Below are 21,899 nucleotides of genomic sequence, written 5' to 3'. Positions count from 1 at the left end.
TTACAATTTTTGGAAATTGGCTCCCCTTTAGATCGACTGAAACCCACTCTGTACTTAGCCGCAGTACTTACTTGCACCGACTCCAGCGTCTCTGACATGTCTGCAAGCTCTTTCTTCACCGTTATGTCGTCATCCTGTATGACAGTAAGAGTTTGCATGACCTGCATGAATCCTTTCTTCAGCTCATGCACCATGTGCTCAATCTGGAAATGAACCAAGATTTCAACACATGAAAAAAGAAGAAAAAGATGTGAGCTTTACTTCAAGAGATATCAGCAACACAGCAACACATACACAAGCCTTTCAAATGTTTAGCTATAAACAAAGCCACTTTGCAGATCAAGCCTGGTGCCTGAACTTTTGGATAAAGGTGGAACAAGTGGCTAGTTCTTGAAGCCATTTTTTTTTTCTTTCTCTCTTTTAGCAGCCGGCTCCTGAAAGCAGAGGCTAGTAAAGATATCCACCTGGTCAGCCTATCATCACCTGGTATTTACAGAGATGCTATCAGAGACAGATGGCTTGTTAACCTGGTATGTTATTTTATTTTCTTCCTGCTGAGCAGAAGACTTGAGTTGAGAGTTGAGAGTCCGTGTTAGTGGACTCTTTACAAGATTAAGGAAACAGACACTGCAGCACTAAGAAATATTACCTACTGACAATCACAACTTCACACTCTGGGTGATATACATGTTAACTCCCTTCTCCAGATTTCTGAACTCGACTTGATAACAAGAATATAAACAAAAAATAACAAGATTTTCTCTTCTGTAGTATAAACAAACATTTTGAGAGTATTGCTAAAACAATCCCGGCCTAACAAACATTCTAATCTTCTACGTTTAAGGGTGATACCTCTGAGAATAACAGGTAAATCCCTGTGAAAGTTAAACTTGATTCGTAACAGTAAATGATAAAGCTACACACAAAATTTCAGCTAAATGTCTTGGGGCATTGTAAAAACAAAAGTCCAGAAAACTATATGTGGGACAGACATACATACAGACGGACGGATGGATGGACGGACAGATGGAGAGACAGACAGATGGAGGGACAGACAGACAGAGAGACAGACAGACATACCTATAGTCCTATCCTGTTGGACCGGTAGTGGACTACTAAATTCACATTTATCCAAACATCAAGTTTAATCTGTTTGCTTTTTCTTGCACTTCCTGTGCAATCTTCAATGAATTTTAGCTTGCATTTACCTTGTAAAATGTAATTATTTATGTTTGATGTGTAAACTTGGATAATGGCCAGTGTTTGGAATACTGGGGTCACGCAAGATACAAGATGTTTCAATACAAGCTGTAAGATGAAGAATCAACTGAAAAGGATTAATCAGACCAGAAACTCCTGGCTCACTGATTATCTGAAACTTCTCGCCAGATAACTGAACAATAAAAAATAATATAACAGCTGGATCACAAAACAAATCTCGGACATTTTTTTCCACAGAATGTTCTCTTGTTGAGCTTTCAACAGAGTGAGTACTTACTGAAAGGATGTTGGTACAAGTTATCTGTGTCTCATAGTAAGTGGAAGGAATGTGAAATACAGTGAATCCAATTAAATGAGACATATAAGAATATAGTTGATATTTCACTAGTTTAGTTACATCTTTTTTAAACCGATTCATTACGGCTCTAACCTTACAGTTAAGAAAATATCAACAGCAAACAAAACTCCAACATGCCATGGAAAGAAAAATCAAATATATATGTAGCCCACAGCAAAAAATGTGCCGTGGAGAATAATAAAAATTCTACGGCAATATCAACAGCACATCCGATTGCTGTGGGCAATTGCATGGATTGTGACTTAAACATATAAAGGGATTAACATAGCTGAAGTGGAGAGGATGGAAGTATATGCCAAAGGGTTTTAAGGAGAAGGAAAAAGAAAGAAATGTTTTATTTAACGACGCATTCAACACATTTTATTTACGGTTATATGGCGTCAAACATATGGTGAAGGATCACACAGATAATGAGAGAGGAAACCCGCTGTTGCCACTTCATGGGCTACTCTTTTCGATTAACAGCAAGGGATCTTTTATATGCACCATCCCATGGACAGGGTAGTACATACCACGGCCTTTGATATACCAGTCATGGTGCACTAGCTGGAACGAGAAATAGCCCAATGGGCCCAACAACGTTAAGGAGAAGAAATACAGGAGGATGGTAGAAGACCAGAAAGGAAGGAAGGAAATATTTTATTTAACAACGCATTCAACACATTTTCTTTACAGTTATATGGCGTCGAAGATATGGTTAAGGACTCCAGAAAGGAAAAGAAATGGAGACAGCGAGGACAGGCAGGGCAGGAGAGAGGAGTCAAAGAAGGGCAGACAGTGTTTAATATCTCTGAAGGGGTGGGATGTAGTCCAGTGGTAAAGTGCTCATCTGATGTTCCTGCCAGGATGGTGAATCCATAGCTTCACAGTGATTATTATTGTATAATCCAGATTTCAGATCTTGCCTAGTTTCATGGCTATTATTCTCAAGTAAGTTACATTTAAACTACAAATCAAAACCTGTCTGGATATAAAACATTAAATGACATTTAATTATACACTATTGATAGAGTAACCAGTACTATATTAAGCATGCCAAATAGTTTGATAACTATAATATAGTGCTCAATCTGTTATTAGAATATAAAAATGCAATGATTTACATGTATCTGCTATTCTAATTTTATTACTAAAAAAAACCCACTTCATTCTGAGATGTTTTCACCTGGATGTTTGCACTAAGTAGGTTAAATCATTACTAGCAAGTAATTGTAAAAAGTATTTTTTCTTTCTCTTCCACACACTTACTTCTAGCAAACCATATAACCGTAAATAAAATGTGTTGAGTGTGTCGTTAAATAAACCATTTCCTTCTTTTCCTTCCTCTAGCAAACACAACTTAAACCACATGCTTAACAATATATAACCAAGTAACACATACTTAACAATATATAACCAAGTAACACGTACTTAACAATATATAACCAAATAACACGTACTTAACAATATATAACCAAGTAACACGTACTTAACAATATATAACCAAGTAACACGTACTTAACAAGTAACATGTACTTAACAATATATAACCAAGTAACACGTACTTAACAATATATAACCAAGTAACACGTACTTAACAATATATAACCAAGTAACACGTACTTAACAAGTAACACGTACTTAACAATATATAACCAAGTAACACGTACTTAACAAGTAACACGTACTTAACAATATATAACCAATTAACACATACTTAACAATATATAACCAAGTAACACGTACTTAACAATATATTAACAATATATAACCAAGTAACATGTACTTAACAATATATAACCAAGTAACACGTACTTAACAAGTAACACGTACTTAACAATATATAACTAAGTAACACGTACTTAACAAGTAACACGTACTTAACAATATATAACCAAGTAACACGTACTTAACAATATATAACCAAGTAACACGTACTTAACAATATATAACCAAGTAACACGTACTTAACAAGTAACACGTACTTAACAATATATAACCAAGTAACACGTACTTAACAAGTAACACGTACTTAACAATATATAACCAATTAACACATACTTAACAATATATAACCAAGTAACACATACTTAACAATATATTAACAATATATAACCAAGTAACATGTACTTAACAATATATAACCAAGTAACACGTACTTAACAAGTAACACGTACTTAACAATATATAACTAAGTAACACGTACTTAACAAGTAACACGTACTTAACAATATATAACCAAGTAACACGTACTTAACAATATATAACCAAGTAACACGTACTTAACAAGTAACACGTACTTAACAATATATAATCAAGTAACACGTACTTAACAAGTAACACGTACTTAACAATATATAACCAAGAAAACCTTTTATTTTGTATTTTAACGTAGAAAACAGCAAAAATCAATGCATATTTAATAATGTTTATGTATGCACTCATCAATCAAACTTGATGGCCAACAGTCAAGCTGGTGTAACTTATACATGTCGAAACAAAATATCTTTGATTTAGTTTCCTGATAGCTCGATCAGTAGTAGACAAGAAATACACTTCTCTTGCCAAGATCAGATTGCTTTAGTAGTTAAATCTGTGAGCAGATTGTGTATATATCAATTACTGTCACCACCATTTAATAAAACACTGGTCAAACATCTGTGAAATGAATCAGATATACATGTAGTAAGAAAAATAGGTATACATATTGATTTGATTTTTTTTTTTAATTCATTAAAAATACACTACATATTATACAAAATACACTGCACACTACAAAAAATACACACACAACACACACATACACACATACACACACACACACACACACACACACACACACACACAAACAATGATGTTATTTATATTATAACAGAAAAATAAAAACACTAAAGAATATCTGTACATATTATTTTACTTTATGAATATTAATTTTCATTAAACTTTAAACATATACATTAATGAGTATTCTGAGAGTACTGATAAAAGAGAAGTTTGTTTTGTTTAACGACACCACTAAAGCACATTGATTTATTGATCATCGGCTATTGGATATCAAACATATGGTCATTTTGACACTCACAGAAAGGAAACCCGCTATATATCTTTCCATTAGTAGCCAGGGGTCTTTTATATGCACCATCCCACAGACAGAATAGAACATACCACGGTCTTTGATATACCAGTCGTGGTGCACTGGCTGGAACGAGAAATAGCCCAATGGGCCCACTGATGGGGATCAATCCTAGACTGACCACATATCAGCCAAGTACTTTACCATGAAGCTACATCCTGCCCCTGATAAAAGAGAAGTACATGTTCCCTACCACGTCCAACACATTTTCATCTCTCTTAAATTTAAGAGCCATAACTGTCAAAAATGGGCAAATTCCCATGAAAAAGCTAATGTTTGTTTTGTTTAACAACACCACTAAAGCATATTGATTTATTAATCATCAGCTATTGGATGTCAAACAGTTGGTAATTCTGACATATAGTTTTAGATAGGAAACCCACTACATTTTCCTATTAGTAGCAAGGGATCTTTTATATGCACCATCCTACAGACAGCATAGCACATACCACAACCTTTGATATACCAGTCATTGTGCACTGGCTGGAACAAGAAATATTCCATTGGGCCACGGACAGGATCGATCCCAGACCAACTGCGAATCAGCTGAGCACTTTACCATTGGGCTACATCCTGCCCCAGGCTCCCATGAAAGAAAAAATTGATCTTAACTCTACATGATATACACAAAATTGATCTTAACTCTACATGATATACACAAAATTGAACTTAACTCTACATGATATACACAAAATTGATCTTAACTCTACATGATATACACAAAATTTCGGCTTAACATCTTGAAAATAGTCTGGATAACTGTATTTGGGATAGACAAATGGACAGAGACAAACCTACATTGTCCTCTAGTTGAACAGGTAGGGGCGTAACAACATGATGTCCACTAAAGTATGTTTAAACTGTTGGAGATCATCAGCCTATCTAAGATCTCTTACTACTAGTTGATAATGAAGTAAAGCTATATAACAAAATATTTTTAAAATTATTTGTCTCAACAGACCAAATGTTGCAATTATTTGTTCAACATGTTAGACACATAACATATATGCATTAAAGCATTCAAATGTACTGTTGTTAAAACAAAAAGTTCCATTTCTTTTCTTCACCTTAGCTAAAGTGAAAAATAAGTCCCCAACAAACCAAACTAAGCTTGTCCACTGGTAGGCAATCAATCAGGAATCTCACCTCAGACAAACCTGTGACAGATCCGATTTCTTTCAATAATATATGACAATATGAGAGCCAGCACAAAGAGTATCTGTTATAGTGGACATCAGTGTCAGGCTAAATAAAACATATCTTCACGAGGTCGTAAAAAAAAGTGACACCCTCATCATAAACGTCTCATAGTTTTGGTCTTCTTAAATGTTGTATTCTTTTTTTTCTTAACAGTGATTTGTCTGTTTTACTACCATGAATGATACTCTGCCCTTTTGGCCAGGATGTTCAAACATAGACCTAATTTGATTGATTAAGATATTTCTTTGCATTACAAGCATTTTTTGTTTTTTTTACATTAAAATGTAGATGCATCTGAATTGAAAAAAAAAGAAGTGTGTTGGTATTCATAAACAAAATTATTGGTTAAAATGGATGAATATAAAAACATTTTATTTTGCTTCTTTTTTTTTTACATTTAAATGTAGAGATATTTGAATATTAAAAAAAAGTCTGTTGGCAGTCATGAACAAAATTATGAATATAAAAATAATTTATTCTTTTTCTATATACCGACAGACCGTCTGGAATCATGTCTCTAATAAATATATTCTTAGTTTTTCAAAACTGGAATTCTTTGTTTTCACTTTTTTAGAATACTTTTTTTCTTTTTAATATTAAACACTGATATATAATTACTAAAAAGCTATAAATGGTGTTTCTAAAAGTTTTGTGATAAAAAAAATTATCATATTTTATATAAACCAATGGCAATATGAAAGATAATAAACTTTTGACTTATGGTTAACCCAATAAACTGTCCACACACAAACATTATAATCCGAGCTGCCAGCTTCACTTAATACATTTGGCAAACAATAAATATTTGTGGCACTAAGCCTCATCTGCTTTTACGGTACATCAATGAGACCAATGGGTCGTATTTTGTCACTGCGTATATTACTGAGAACATCTTATTTAGTTTTAGCCATACCAGACGTACATTCCTGTCTTACATGCCAGTGGCAAATGAGAAAATACTCTCAGGAGTCTCAGCTATGTAAGATATGGCCAGCAGGAATTAACCTCCACATCGGTGGAAATCAAACGGCTTTTGTTATCAGGTGTTCTTTTGAGCGTCAAGCTGTCTTGTAACTGTTCATAGGATTATAGCAATGAAAGTTTAATTTCCCCCAATATCAGATATATATTTTTTTTATATTTAAGCAGTTAGAATTGATAATCTAAATTCGTTTTCTTCGTGTAACCTGTCATATTCTTTCCTAACCCATTTCCTGAACATTATGTATAATGTACTTGTAGGTTATATCAATTTTGACAAAAAGCGAATCTGAAAGTTAGAATATTGAACGAGTCTTTTTCCTTTGCATTTAATTTGGCACAAATCAGCTGAATTTGTTTACAAATTTGCAAAATAAAATTTAATTTCTAACAAATATATATATATATATATATATACCGGTATATTTGTTTTTTTTGTTTTTTTTTAAATATTAAAATCTGATCATCCATTTTGCCATATTAAAGGATTGTATTGTACTATGATGTGCTGTGCTATACTGAACTGAGCAGTGTTGTATTGTATTGTATTGTATTGCACTGCACTGCATTGCATTGCATTGCATTGTGTTGTTGTTGTTGTTGTTGTGTTGTGTTGTTGGGTTACATATGGTGTGTTGTGTTGTATGGTATGTTGTGTTGTGTTGTATTGTATGTTGTGTTGTGTTGTACTGTACTGTGTGCTGTTGTATTGCACTGTGTGGTATTATGTTATAATGTATTGTGTTGTACTGTGTGATATTGCACTGTATTGTGTTGTATTGTAATGTGTGTTGTACTGTGGTGTTGTGTTGTATTGTATTGTATTGTGTTATGTTATGTTGTGTTGTATTGCACTCTGTGGTGTTGTATGATGTGTTACATTATGTTGTGTTGTATTGTACGGTGTGGTGTTATATTATACTGTATTGTGTTGCACTGTGTGGTATTTCACTGTACTATGTTGTATTGTAATGTGTCTTGTACTGTGTGGTGTTGTATTGTACTGTGTGGTGTTGTATGGTACTGTGTTGTATGGTACTGTGTTATGTTGTGTTGTATTGTACTGTGTGGTGTTGTATGGTACTGTGTGGTGTTGTATTGTACTGTGTTATGTTGTGTTGTATTGTACTGTGTGGTGTTGTATGGTACTGTGTGGTGTTGTATTGTACTGTGTTGTATGGTACTGTGTTATGTTGTGTTGTACTGTGTGGTGTTGTATTGTACTGTGTTATGTTGTGTTGTCTTGTGTTGTATTGTGTGGTGTTGTATGGTACTGTGTTGTATTATATTGTATTGTGTTGTATGGTATTGTGTTGTATGGTACTGTGTTGTATGGTACTGTGTTGTATGGTACTGTGTTATGTTGTGTTGTCTTGTGTTGTAATGCGTGGTGTTGTACCACGTGGTGCTGTTAACCTGCACTGTGTATTCTCACTTCAAACACTGCTTATGCCTGACTGGCAGTGTGAGTGACAGTGCTGTGTATTATGAACCACTGCTTGGAGGTAACCCGAGTGCGAGTTATGATCAGCTAATGTAGATCTGATACAAGTCTACGTAACACACACAGCCAGTACAAAGCTGTCCAGTTATCAATCAATCAATATATATGAATTACCACACAGCACAACAATAAACGACTTGCTTACTACACACAAATAAGGCATTAACATCTATGGAAGTAGGTATGTCCACTTACAAGTACATGAGATTGTGTAACTAAATGTTAGCAAGTGGCACAAAACAAAAACTTTATTTATATACTTTATTTTAATGAACCATGGTTCTTAGTAACTTTTTGCAAAAAAAATTCAGTTTTGTTTAGGGAAAAAAGTTCTTAATTAATTTTTTTTTTTTTTTTTTTTCAAGTAACACATTTCTTACTTAAAATTATGTCAAAAGTCTTTATCTCTGAATAAAAATCCAATATTCTCTTACTACAGTACAATGATACCCACATTGGCGGGGATGGGTTCTGTGAACCTGATTTACCAAATAACTTTTACTTGTAATAACATGTATTATATAACATGCCTAATAAGTCTAAAACATCTCTGTAAAACATGCTTCTTGGTGGACAGACAATTTCACCAAATTATCTGTAAAACTTCAAGAATTGCAGAAATAACCAGTTATTTACCAACAAAATATCATTCATTATACAAAATTATTTTGCCAAATTAAAATAAAATTCACCAATTGTTTTTAAAACTCACAATTGATGAATATGGTGAATTGCAGAGCTGTATACATTGTTCATGTATATAGCCTTGTTTTATATACTAATGGAAAAAAGTTCCTGTGAATCATTTAAAATCTCTGTAATACTTATATTTTTAAATAAATCAAAACCATTTGTTTGCAATACATGTATTATTTATCTGTCAAAAGTATGGTGGTCAAGTCTTGACTTCTGAACCTAAAGTGTAGTCTATGCCATGCTTGGTGCGTCATCAATGACGTTGTAACAGGACTACTGCTGAACAGTTGTAGTCATAATTTTTGTAATCACGTGACGGTTGCACACAGTTCTTCCAATAATTTGTCTTAATTCAGGGATGTTTCGGGATATCAGACGTGTCATTTCCAAATGATTCCATATGTGTAAAGGCATTTTGCATATGAAGATTTGTAGTATTCCTAACCGTTGATAACATCTCCACAGACACTGCATGGTGTTCTGGTGAACACTAATGAAAACAACAATGTCTAACAACAATGTTTTGTGCCATTCCAACTTCAAGCATACCAAAAGCTCGAAGATGTCCATATTCTATGAGGTGTGACATCACATTGATGACAATCAGATACCACCAAAAGTGTTTTTCTGAGTGATGAGAAGCCATACAAAAGTTTTGCAGTTCAATGTTAAGAAAAAAGACGTCAAACAGGTGCACTGACCCGAAATGGGCAAAAAGGCAAGCTGTGTGCGTAAAGCATGAATAGCATGTGTAACTGACAAAACACCTCTGGAATATTGAAGGGAATGGTTACACAATAATTTTGTGAAATTTTCATAACCAGACTTCAAGTAAATTCAATTCTGTATACATTTGTTTGATTCACAGGAACTTTATCCTGCTAGTATACTAGCAATCAAATATAGTAATCGACTGCAGTGAAGTCACGTTATTTTGGGTTTTCGTTTTTTTCTTTTCTTTTCTTTTCTTCTTTTTTTTAAATCTAAATACACACATAAATACCTAACATTAATCTCTATGGTGCTTCTCTTTCATGATGTACATTCACCAAACAAATGAAGTTAATTTACTTAGATGTGTTACTGTCATGAACCAGATAAGAATGTAACAAAAACACAAGCAGCACAAGGGTTGCATTATTTGTTTATGATTAACGTAAATGGAATTTCTTTGATCTTAGATTTGCTTTTTTATTAAGGTCAGAGTGCAACACAGAACAATCAGTCAAAACACTTGCTTCCTGATTATTTTTTGGGGAAACAACTTTTAGTTATTATTAAATATTAACCAGGCATGGATATTATGGGTAGTTACAAGATAAACATGTTTATTAATCATTAGATTTAAATTTATAGCAAAATACAATTTAATTTAGAGTTTAATATGAAGAATAAAGAAAGAATTGAACATCACAATACTGTTCCTTGTGATAAAATTATAAAACAAGATCTCATACATCTTAAATGATGTAAAATGTGGCCAAATTTTTAACATAATTAGTAATCAAAGTTCTACATTTGTTATATGTACCAGTACCATTTAATTTAATAATAATAAAAAATATTAGATCTAAATTTGTAGCAAAATACAATTTAATTATTGTTTAACATGGAGAATAAGGAAAGAATTGAACACAATTTGCAAGAAAACTACACAATATCATCAGTTTTCTCCTAGCCAATTCCACTTTGTGTACATTGTGTGACTTACTGGGTAATCTCTCTTGTGAGACTTTAAGAAGTATTAGGGGTCTCTCGCTCATTGTGATATAAAACTGTCTTCTTACTGTGGTATTATTATAGCAAAACACAGCTGCAGAGAAAACAAACTGTGTGTGCTAATGAGAAACAACTTAGCTATGACCTTAGTAAGGTAAGATTGAAAAGCAGAATGCAGCGAGATCAGAAAAATTGATCCTCTTAATTACTTCGTTAGGAATTCTTGCTGAGATGATAGGTTACTGGGGTAATTAGTAAATTGATTTTTTTAATATAGTATGATTAACTTGCTTTTATAACTGAACAGTCATTTATAGGTGTTATAGAATAAATTGTTACATATAAATTAAAACAAATAAAATGTATATAGTTTCTACCCTGGGTCAGGCCACTGGTTATACCAGAGACCGGACCCAGGGTGGACATGCCTGAACATAATGGATGTGGATAGGGAAAAACATTTGGATTTGGATTTGTATGTACAGTGAAACCTCTCAAAACCAGACCCTCTATAAACCGGAATTCCCTCAAAACCGGACATTTTTCACGGTCCTTTTTTAAAAATCAGTAAAGAACTTAACCTCTATAAACCGGATACCTCTTAAAACTGGACATTTTACTTGGTCCCAAGGGTGTCCAGTTTAGAGGGGTTTCACTGTAGTTGTATTAGTATAGAGCTTGAAATGTTAGTCATCAAAGAAATAAGTCTACAACAGGTCTACACATTCTGAAACAAAATTCACTGAAATGCTAACAGTATTAAAGTTCAGTTAAAAACACTTGTAAATTTTAAACATGTGTTAAAGGGACATTCCTGAGTTTGCTGCAATTTTTAAGATGTTATAGACCAACATAGCCGTTTTAACGATTGCAATTACATATCAAATATATTTTCCTGCGTAACATATTAGTGGCTGTATATTAAACATGTTTCTGATCGTTCTAATATTTGTAATAGGTTAAATTTAATTTTATTTCATAAAAATGTTTTTTTCGTATGTACGAAATTATTTAAAGACAAAATCCAGTTTGGGCTCCTTACAAATATTAAGACGACCAGAAACACATTGAATATACAGACACTGATATTCTAAACAAGAAAATATATTTAATATGTAAGTTTAATCATAGAAATATTTTATTAGTCGGAAACATTTTACAATGCAGCAAGCTCAGGAATGTCCCTTTAATGGAATGTTGAAGAACAATGACATTCTAAAACATACTCCAGAAAAAAATCCACTTGTTTCTAAATGTCATTACATAAAGGACACATGGATAAGATTAAGAGTTCAGTTTTACATGAGTGGGCAGCTCATATATATTTACAACAGAAAGACATAAAATTCTGATTCTTAGAGCAAGACCAAGGAGTAAGGTACATAACAATTTGGCATTAAGTATCATTAAAATCATATGAAATAGATAAGAGTGTGATATTTAATTTTTATCATAAAGTTGAGAAAAGAAGGGTTTTAATGGCAATAAAAAATATTTATATGACAATAAATTCATGTTATCAATTTTTGCTAACTACAAGATAATATACATGTAACTGTCAATTTCAGGAAATCACATCATATAACTCTTGGCAGTAGTGCTAAAATTCATAAGCCATAAACAATATTTAGGATCCTTATTATATATACAGTATAAATAGGTTATATATAAATATACTATGGTTAGTGAGGCAAATTCACAACTGATATGACCTCATTTAAAACCAAAAGGTCAATTGGAAATCCTTAATCTGATCTAACTCGCCTCGATGGTGTCATGGTTAGTTAATTAAGCCATTGGACATAAGGCAAAGGGTTTGCAGCCCTGTACCGGCTCCCACTTAGAGTGAGTTTTAACAACTCAATGGGTAGGTGTGAGGCCACTACACCCTCTTCTCTCTCACTAACCACTAACAATTAACAAACTAACCCACTGTCCTGGAATAGCCCAATGACACTGGCTGGAATGAGACATAGCCCAATGGCACTGGCTGGAATGAGAAATAGCCCAATGACACTGGCTGGAATGAGAAATAACCCAATGACACTGGCTGGAATGAGAAATAGCCCAATGACACTGGCTGGAATGAGAAATAGCCCAATGACACTGGTTGGAATGAGACATAGTCCAATTACACTGGCTGGAATGAGAAATAGCCCAATGACACTGGCTGGAATGAGACATAGCCCAATGACACTGGCTGGAATGAGAAATAGCCCAATGGCACTGGCTGGAATGAGAAATAGCCCAATGACACTGGCTGGAATGAGAAATAGTCCAATGGCCCCACCTAACATAAATTAAAGATGTGTTTTTCCTATATTGTAATGTATTTTGTTAGAACCTGGATTTGGTAAAACATATTTAAAAATAAATCTTCCAAATGTCTAACTATGGTTTAACTATCTGTCAAGCTTAAATGCTGTAATTTTGTGACACATTAGAAAAATCATTTCATAATTTACTATTTTTTCTGAATTGTATTAAACTGTTATGTAAAATTTGAAAATCAAACACTTGAACATGCACACAATTCAAACTGCTAACTTGTGAATGTTCTATTTAAAAGCAGCAAAAACTGAACAATGAGAGGAGTGGAAAAAAAACTAAATTTGTTTACAGAACGACAACGTTAAAAAGATGACTTAGCAAACAGGTTTCATTTTTTTCACAAGACGATCAGGAACGTCATGTGTGAAAAGTTATATTTGCCAAAAGATATTTTTTCCAAGTTCTCTGTCGGCTTAAGGCTTGCTGGCATCACAAAGTACATACAGTTATTGTATTGCAAGATTATCTGACATAAGCAAGTCTCAAAGGCCAACTTCTAAATGTCAAAAGGTAGAGATAAAGAATCTTTTGTTGTAATGTTAATTCTATTCATGCTAGTTATACCTCAAGTAAGACTCCAAAAACGCTTTAGAGTGTGTCCTTGAAAGTTAAATAGTATATTAGTAATCAGATAGTGGGTTTTTAGATGCGGGACGTAGCCAAGTGGTAAAAGCACTCACTTGATGCGCCGTTTTGTCTGGGATCAATCCCCGTCGGTGGGCCCATTGGGCTATTTCTAGTTCCAGCCAGTGCACCACGACTGGCATATCAAAGGCCGTGGTATGTACTACCCTGTGTGCATATAAAAGATCCCTTGCTGCTAATCGAAAAGAGTAGCCCATGAAGTGGGTTTCCTCACTCAAAATCTGTGTGGTCCTTAACCATATGTCTGACGCCACTGTAACCCTAAATAAAATGTGTTGAGTGCATCGTTAAATAAAACATTTCCTTTCCTTCCATTCCATTCCTTGAAAGATAAATGGTATATGAATAATCAGATAGTGGGTTTTTATCTAAACCAAGGCTTCTCATTCTTTCTTATTTCATGGCACAGTGGTTAGTATGGACAGTGCTATAGTGATAAGCCAAAATAGTGTTGGCAATTGATTGGAATTTCATCCTTGATCACAGTTGTAATTGTTTTGCACCAACTGATCAACTTTTGATTACATAATCGGTTAGATTATAGGAACCTCGGTTATAATTCGTTTGCACCAACCGATCAAGTTTCTATTACATAATCGGTTAGAATTATAGGAACAAAAGGATTTGAATTATCCCTATAAATATCATGAATAGAACCTACTGTCAGGTTCACTGTGATAAACCCTACATATTGCTAATTTTACCTTTAATAACTAAAAAAAAAAAAAAAATCTTTATGTACACATAAAAACAAACCCCAACCCCAACATATTACATCAATTCCATCATGTAAATTGTAGAAACAATTACAGTTAACATTTTCCCACATTAAAAAATCAATTATTGATTTTTGTAATCGATCATCACATTGGATGAATCAAACCAATCAATTTTTTATTGTAACTGATCAATGGAACATCTCTCAGCTGAACTATATTTTACTAAGTCCATCAGTTTTCTATGTTAATAACACAGTATTGTGTGAAATCAGAGTTCAAAGCATTCTGTTTTTCTATAGTACTTAGCAGGATGTAGCTCAGTGCTAGAGCACTTGCCTGAGGTGTGATAGGCCACAGGATCGATTGTCTCCAATGAATTTTTGTTTTGTTTTGTCCTATCCCGAGCCACATATCTGGTACATCAAAGTTAAAGTTTGTTAAAAATTTTAACAACACCACTAGAGCACATTGCTATTAATGTCAAACGTTTGGTAATTCTGACATTTTGTTTCAGAGAGGAAACCTGCTACATTTTTCCATTAGTAGCAAGGGATCTTTTATATGACACAGACAGGACAGCATATACCATTTCAATTGATATACCAGTCATGCACGAGAGATAGCCCATTGGGCCCACCGACAGAGATTGACTAAACTGACCACACATCAGGCAACTGCTTTACCACAGGGCTACGTCCCGCCCCAGTACATTAAAGGCATATGATATAGATGGTACCTTTACTTGTAGGTAGTACTAAACCAAATAACTTCCGGCTGGGTCAAAGTTCGAGGTGCACCCAACTTTTGATAGAGAAGTGAACACCACAAGTCCTGTGATTGGTTATAAATGTGAGTGTGTTGGTTGTAAAAAATAATAGTTTCCTCTGGGTAAAAAAAAAATGCAATTTTATTTTATCTAGTACCAGTGTGTCAAGTAGCCTTGTGCTTGAAACATGTATGGGGTACCTGTAAAAAAAAAGTACTCGAATTTTGTGCGGAACTAGGGTAGTCATAGACGCTACCCGTTATCTCAGAAATGAGCAGCTTGACCCCCAATTTTGTCTGATTCACTTCAAGTGTGAGGGGTGGTAGTATTTATATACATGGCATTTATGTCAATTGATACGCTGCAGGTAAGAGTTTTAGCCACATATGTTACTATTATCTTCTATGGGATTTGATTTGGTAGTATACACCCTGTAGTGTCCTGTTCATAGAAGTACATGTATATAAATACCTCTTATTGCTTTATTGACAGGCATAGCCTATATGGTGGCAATAAGTCTCTTCTCTTTCTCTTTATTGATCAAATGTTAAAATAACGATATGCTAGACGCCAAATAACCATAGTTTAAAATGTGTTGAGTTGTTCCTTTTCCTACAAGAAAACTAACAGAACAGAATGACACACATACACACTCAGTGCTGGACTAGTACCCAGCTGGCATCTATCCCACATGTGAGACAACTTCCCAGTTAGCCACTACTAACTAAAGCACAGTTATTCAACAAAACTGCTCTACATATCTCATTAATGAATTTAATGAAGATACATGCACACAATACATATATTCAGAACAACAATGCAACTGGTGGCCCGTAAACAATAATTTTGCTGTTAGTGTCACATTATTTATGTTTGTCTTAAATATCTACTCAAATTACTATGAAATTAATTCAGTGTATTTTCATTGTTCTATACTTTACCTTAGTTTAAGTTAGTTTTATTTTCCAAAGAAGTATATATTGCACTTTCACATATATGTTTTTTTCTTTATTTTCTTTAATTAATGTATGTTGTACTTACTAACTGGTAAATAGTTATATTTTTCACATCATCAGTTAACGAAATAAAGCTCAGTCTTTCTCTTTTATTTACTGGAATCTTATTAAATTACAAACAAATACTTCTCTAGAGAAACTGGACATTTTACTTGGTGATAAAGGTTTCAGATTTGAGGTGTTTAAGTGTACAAGTATATGAAGAGTTTATTTCTAAAACAAGATATATGTATATGCTAATTTCCAGATATTGAAATTAGCAGTGAAACGTATACCGATGATAATGCCAAAAGGGAGGGACGTAGCCCAGTGGTAAAGCACTCGTCTGATGCGCGGTCAGTCTAGGATTGATCCCGATTGGTGGCCCCATTGGGATATTTTTAATTCCAGCCAATGCACTATGACTGGTATATCAAAGGTTGTGGTATACTATCCTGTCTCTGGGATCATGCATGCACTTACCTCAGAAAAATGCTGCTCCATGCCGATATTTTCATTGCTTCTACTACAGTCTGAATTTTCTGTAAAAATAAACAAAAACAGTTTATAAAGTTAAAAGCAACATTGTGGGTAGGGCTTTTAAAAAATAAAATCAGACTCACAATTCAAAATGTAATACAATGTAGCTGAATAACATTATTGCATCAGATGTTATAATTATACAAACAAAAAGTTAAAAGTTTGGTTTGTTTAATGACACCATTAGAGCACATTAATCAATCATAACCTACTGGATATCACACATGTGTTAACTCTGGTATTAAGTTTTTGGGGGAAACCCTCTACATTTTTCCATTAGCAACAAGAGATATGTACTTTTCTAAAGACAAGACAGCACATACCACAGCCTTTCATACACTAGTTATGTTACATAAACAAGGAAAGGAATGTTTGCTTAATGACATCAGAGTAAAATGTTTACAATACTGACATTTTGTATCAGACTTAGATCGTGAGAGAAAAAACCCTGTTGCCACTACACAAGTGATTCTTACTTGTAATAATATAGTGACAACAGTCAGTTCTCACATCTAGCCATATCTACCTTAAAGCTGAGTGTATATATTCACTTGCAAATTTGTCTGGCACTCTGCAATCCCAAATTTTAAAATCTTATCTGGAGAGGAGCAAATGCTTACTTAATATGTTTGTGTCCATTTGAAGCATTCTAATTGTCACACATTCCCACAATTTACTACCATGGTTCACTCTGCCCATAGCCAAAGTAACCCAGTTTTATACAAAGAGGCTACAACATTTAGTAGTTGGCTAATAAAAATGTTGTTTAAATGAGAATAGCCACAAGTAAATGTCCCACATATCTGGCAACTGACTGAAACAAAACTCTTTACAGTTTGAGCCATGACTAGTTTCTCCTAAAAAAAAAACACTTGCAAAAATGCAGAAACACCAAAATTCTGGGGCATCACAGATGGTCACATGAAGACACTGAGCTTCTATAGACATTAATTACTGTTTTTGCCAGAAAGACATTTTTGGGTATGGCACAATGAAATTGAATGCAACCACAGTCAACAGTGGGTATGGGGGGCCTCATTCAGAAAGAAAATGGGTTAAGCTTAGGGTCAGGGTTAAGAAAATCATACAGTAATGATCAAAGTAATTAATTTTGTCAAAAGGTCAACTTAAACAAATTTCCAAAAACATTTGGGTATGGCGCCATACCTTTTACCCTCTGGCAGAATCTCTGACTGTCACCAGATGTATCTAAATTAATATTCTAAGCAAGAAACTAAGTTTCAACCAGAAATAAATGTCTCAACTACCATAAAAAAAAATTGTTGACTGTGCTGAACACCCATAAGTGCAACCATAAACCAAGTTTTGTTGATATAGGACTTATAGTTTGCGAGAAATGGATCCAAACATAAAACATTGATAGCATTATCGCCATTGGAAATATAATACAAGTTTATATCTCGCCATTTTACTTCGTAACAGTGAGGCAGAATTAAAATATCTTAAACACAAACCTCTGGAACAACATGCAAGCACTGGTCGTCTGTACACATATCTGTACCTATGTGTGTTATTTTCCATGACTGCAGTGCAGGTATAACCATATCATTTGAGCTAAGTAAGAGGTGTATCACGTTTCACACCAATGTACACAAGACATATGCACCTGCATTAATACATTCAGTACCATACCCAGGTTACTTCCACACCGGACATCTTAGATTAATGCCACAAATTATAAAGCCAAGGGTATCAGATAGATTTATCACAGTGTGACTTCACATGCATGCTCTGGCTTGCAGATGTTATTTCAGCACCATGCATGCTTTGTAAATTTATACCTGACTTGCAGACATATGTAATCCGTCCAAATCCAGAAATAACAAGCATCAACCAGCCATACAGCACCTGGTGCACATAAAGGCTATTACTAATATCCATATACACACACATTATGTAATTTATTGACTTCTATACAAGTAACTAATACCGGTATCTATTAAATCACTTAAGTCCAAGATGAAAACATTCTCCTAGGGGCAATGGTTGTGTCAAACTGACATGACTTTTTAAGACATAACCAGTTTATTACAGCATGCAGTTAGCTGTTATTACAGCTACATGTACATGGTGTTTGTGGTTGGGTTTTAACCTGTTAACTACTTGTACCATAGATTAAGTTGTTAAACCTAGTTTAAGTAAATCAGGGTCAAATATAAATAAGAGACTGTCCTGAGTTTGATGCCATTGTAAGATGGTTATAATAAAATATTTTAATAAATAAAAAATTACATTTAAATAGTTTCTTGATTAGAACATCAGTTTGTTTTACCTTCCCACGCTGAAATTGGCCCCTGGTGATGTCAAGAGGTCAGATCTGGAATGGGATTGCCTGAATCTATTTTTGGATATGGGCACATTAAAAGAATTCCCATTCCCACTGTTTGTTTTAATGACACAACTAGAGCATATTGATTTATGAATCATTGGCTATTGGATGTCAAACATATTGTTATTTTGACACAGTCATAGAGAGGAAACCAGCTACATTTTTTTCATTAGTAGCAAGGGATTTTTTATATATACCATCCCACAGACAGGATAGTACATACCATGGCCGTAGATATGTTGTGATGCACTGGCTGGAATGAGAAATAGCCCAATGGGGCCCACTGACGGGATTCGATCCTAGATCAATCACACATCAAGCGAGTACTGTACCACTGAGCTACGTCCCGCCCTTGATTAGAATATCAGTGTCTATATATTGAATGTGTTCCTGGTTGTTCTACTTGCAAGTGACCCAAGCTGAATGTGGTCTCCCAATAATTTTGTATGTATGATAAAAAATATATAGTTCTATATTAGGATATAAAATGAAGTTTTACCTAGTACAAATACTTGAGCAATCAAAAACACATTTAATATACTATCACTGATATTTTAAACAGAACAAAATGTATTTAATATGCAATTTTATTGATTAAAATGTCTCTGTTAGCCAGTCCCTTTAAATACTATTTTTTTTTTTACTGATTTATTTACTTTCAATGTTGTGCTAGTTACAACCTATTTTCTATCCAAAATTTGAATTTCAAGTAATGGAAAACAAAAACACAGTGCACCCACAACAAATAATGGCCAGAGATTCCATTTCCCCAATAACATATTTGGTTTAAATCTCTCATTCCAACCAATCCAAAATGACCTACCCATACTAATAGAGGACATACATGTGTAAACTATAAATGTGTTATCTGAAATTGAATGTCAATCAAAACAATGTTATAAAATTCTTCAATGTAATCATGCTAGTTATAACACATTTCGATAGTGCCTAGGCCACACAACCACTGCAGGGTAAACAGTGTCACAAAGGTAACTGTGGAGAGTTGAACAAATAACAAATAATGGGGAAATAACATCAAGTTAGGACAGTGTCTTTACATTGGCATGCAGGAACACTGGCCTGTTTATTGTCTAGGAATGTGACCGTGCTCATCTGAACATGATTATCTTATCATCAACAGCTTCCTGGCATCCAGCACAAAGCAAACAGCATACAGTACACACTGCTGAAGTTTACAATATGCTGAAAAATATTTTAGGGTCATAGTAGCAGGGGTTTGGAGTTGCTTGGAGTGGCCTACACTCACTACATTATGCCCAAATTAAAAAAAAATTAATGTTTAACTACATGTTATATATGAAAAAACATAAAATTATTGTTTGTTCCCCACCTCTAGTCTGTAACCCCACCCCAACCCAACCTGATATATCATTCCTACAGGTCTGTAGTTTCTTTTAACCCTCTACCTTCTAAACAAATTAGAGGGGGATGTAACCTGGTGGTAAAGCACTTGCTTGACGTGCGTTTTGTCTGTGTTCGATCCCCGTTGCGTTATTTTTCGTTCTAGTCAGTGCACTACAACTGGTATATCAAAGGTCGTGGTATGTGCTATCCTGTCTGTGGGATTGGGCATATAAAAGATCACTTGCTACTAATGAAAAAATGTAGCGGGTTTCTTCTCTAAGACTATATGTCAGAATTAGCAAATGTTTGACATCCAGTAGCCGATGGATAATAAATCAATGTGCTCCAGTGGCGTCGTTAAACAAAGCAAACTTGATAACACATCTATTGCTGCTTTTTGGAACGAAGGAAATGTTTTATTTAACCACTCAACATATTTTATTTATGGTTATATGGTGGTAGACATATGGTTAAGGACCACACAGATATAGAGAGAGGAAACCTGCTATCGCCACTTCATGGGCTACTCTTTTCGATTAGCAGCAAGGGATCTTCTGTATGCACCATCCCACAGACAGGATAGTACATACCATAGCCTTTGTTACACCAGTTGTGGAGCACTGGCTGGAATGAGAAATAGCCCAATGGGGCCACCAATGGGGATCGATCCTAAACCGATTGTGCATCAAGCGATCACTTTACCACTGGGCTATGTCCCGCCCCTTTTTTGGAAGGAGTACCATATGTGGTGGCAGCAACTTTACATTCTCTCTGTCTCTCTCTTCGCCCCATCTTCCCCCTCTTTTCTACTCACTCTTCTTTCCTTCTGCCCACACCCCAAATTTCTCCAAAATAATAATAATGATAATAATAAATATTGGACACAAAAATAACTATACACATGTAGTTTAAAGTAAGAAGCGGGCTGGGACACAAGTTCAGTCCCAACTTTTGAAAGAGGGATATTAATATTTGACTATAATAAAAATGTGTGTTCAAACAAGAACACATTTAAAACAACAAGCAGAATAAATAACATTATTTTATTGATTAAAATTACATGAAACAGAGGTCTGAATTTATAGTTTTATTGTTTTAAACAGGTTGGTATGATGCAATGCAGGTATGAACACATACAGATAATAATCCAATTTATTTGATACCTACACCCGTTACAACAGGTGTGGTTCATTGTTTATTAACTTATTAAGCCTTCAAAGAGGCACAATTATTTCTTAACATAGTCTTTGGTGTCCTTATTACTGGGGGACTGCCATCTTTGTTTAAAAAGTGACGAATGGCAGACAATAGAGGTAAGATCACAAGCTAATTACTACATGAACCATTCTTTTGTTCTTGCATCCGAAGTCCATAATAGACAGCATCCGGTGTAGACA

The 21,899-nt window shown here is 34.3% G+C and overlaps 1 protein-coding gene across 1 annotated transcript in view; it reads right to left on the bottom strand.

The window, feature by feature from the left end:
* The window catches only part of LOC121369797, a 46,054-nt gene that overhangs the window by 343 nt on the left and 23,812 nt on the right, over window positions 1–21,899 (bottom strand). Inside the window, exons 3-4 of the mRNA XM_041494870.1 lie at window positions 16,731–16,789; window positions 72–203 (exon numbers count right to left, since the gene is read on the bottom strand). Coding sequence (XP_041350804.1) covers window positions 72–203; window positions 16,731–16,789 — 191 coding nt within the window. The remainder of the gene's footprint in view (window positions 1–71; window positions 204–16,730; window positions 16,790–21,899) is intronic.

Source organism: Gigantopelta aegis, chromosome 4 (genome assembly GCF_016097555.1).
Source record: "Gigantopelta aegis isolate Gae_Host chromosome 4, Gae_host_genome, whole genome shotgun sequence".
In the NCBI taxonomy this organism is placed as follows: domain Eukaryota; kingdom Metazoa; phylum Mollusca; class Gastropoda; order Neomphalida; family Peltospiridae; genus Gigantopelta; species Gigantopelta aegis.
This window is presented reverse-complemented; position numbering and strand designations above follow the sequence as displayed.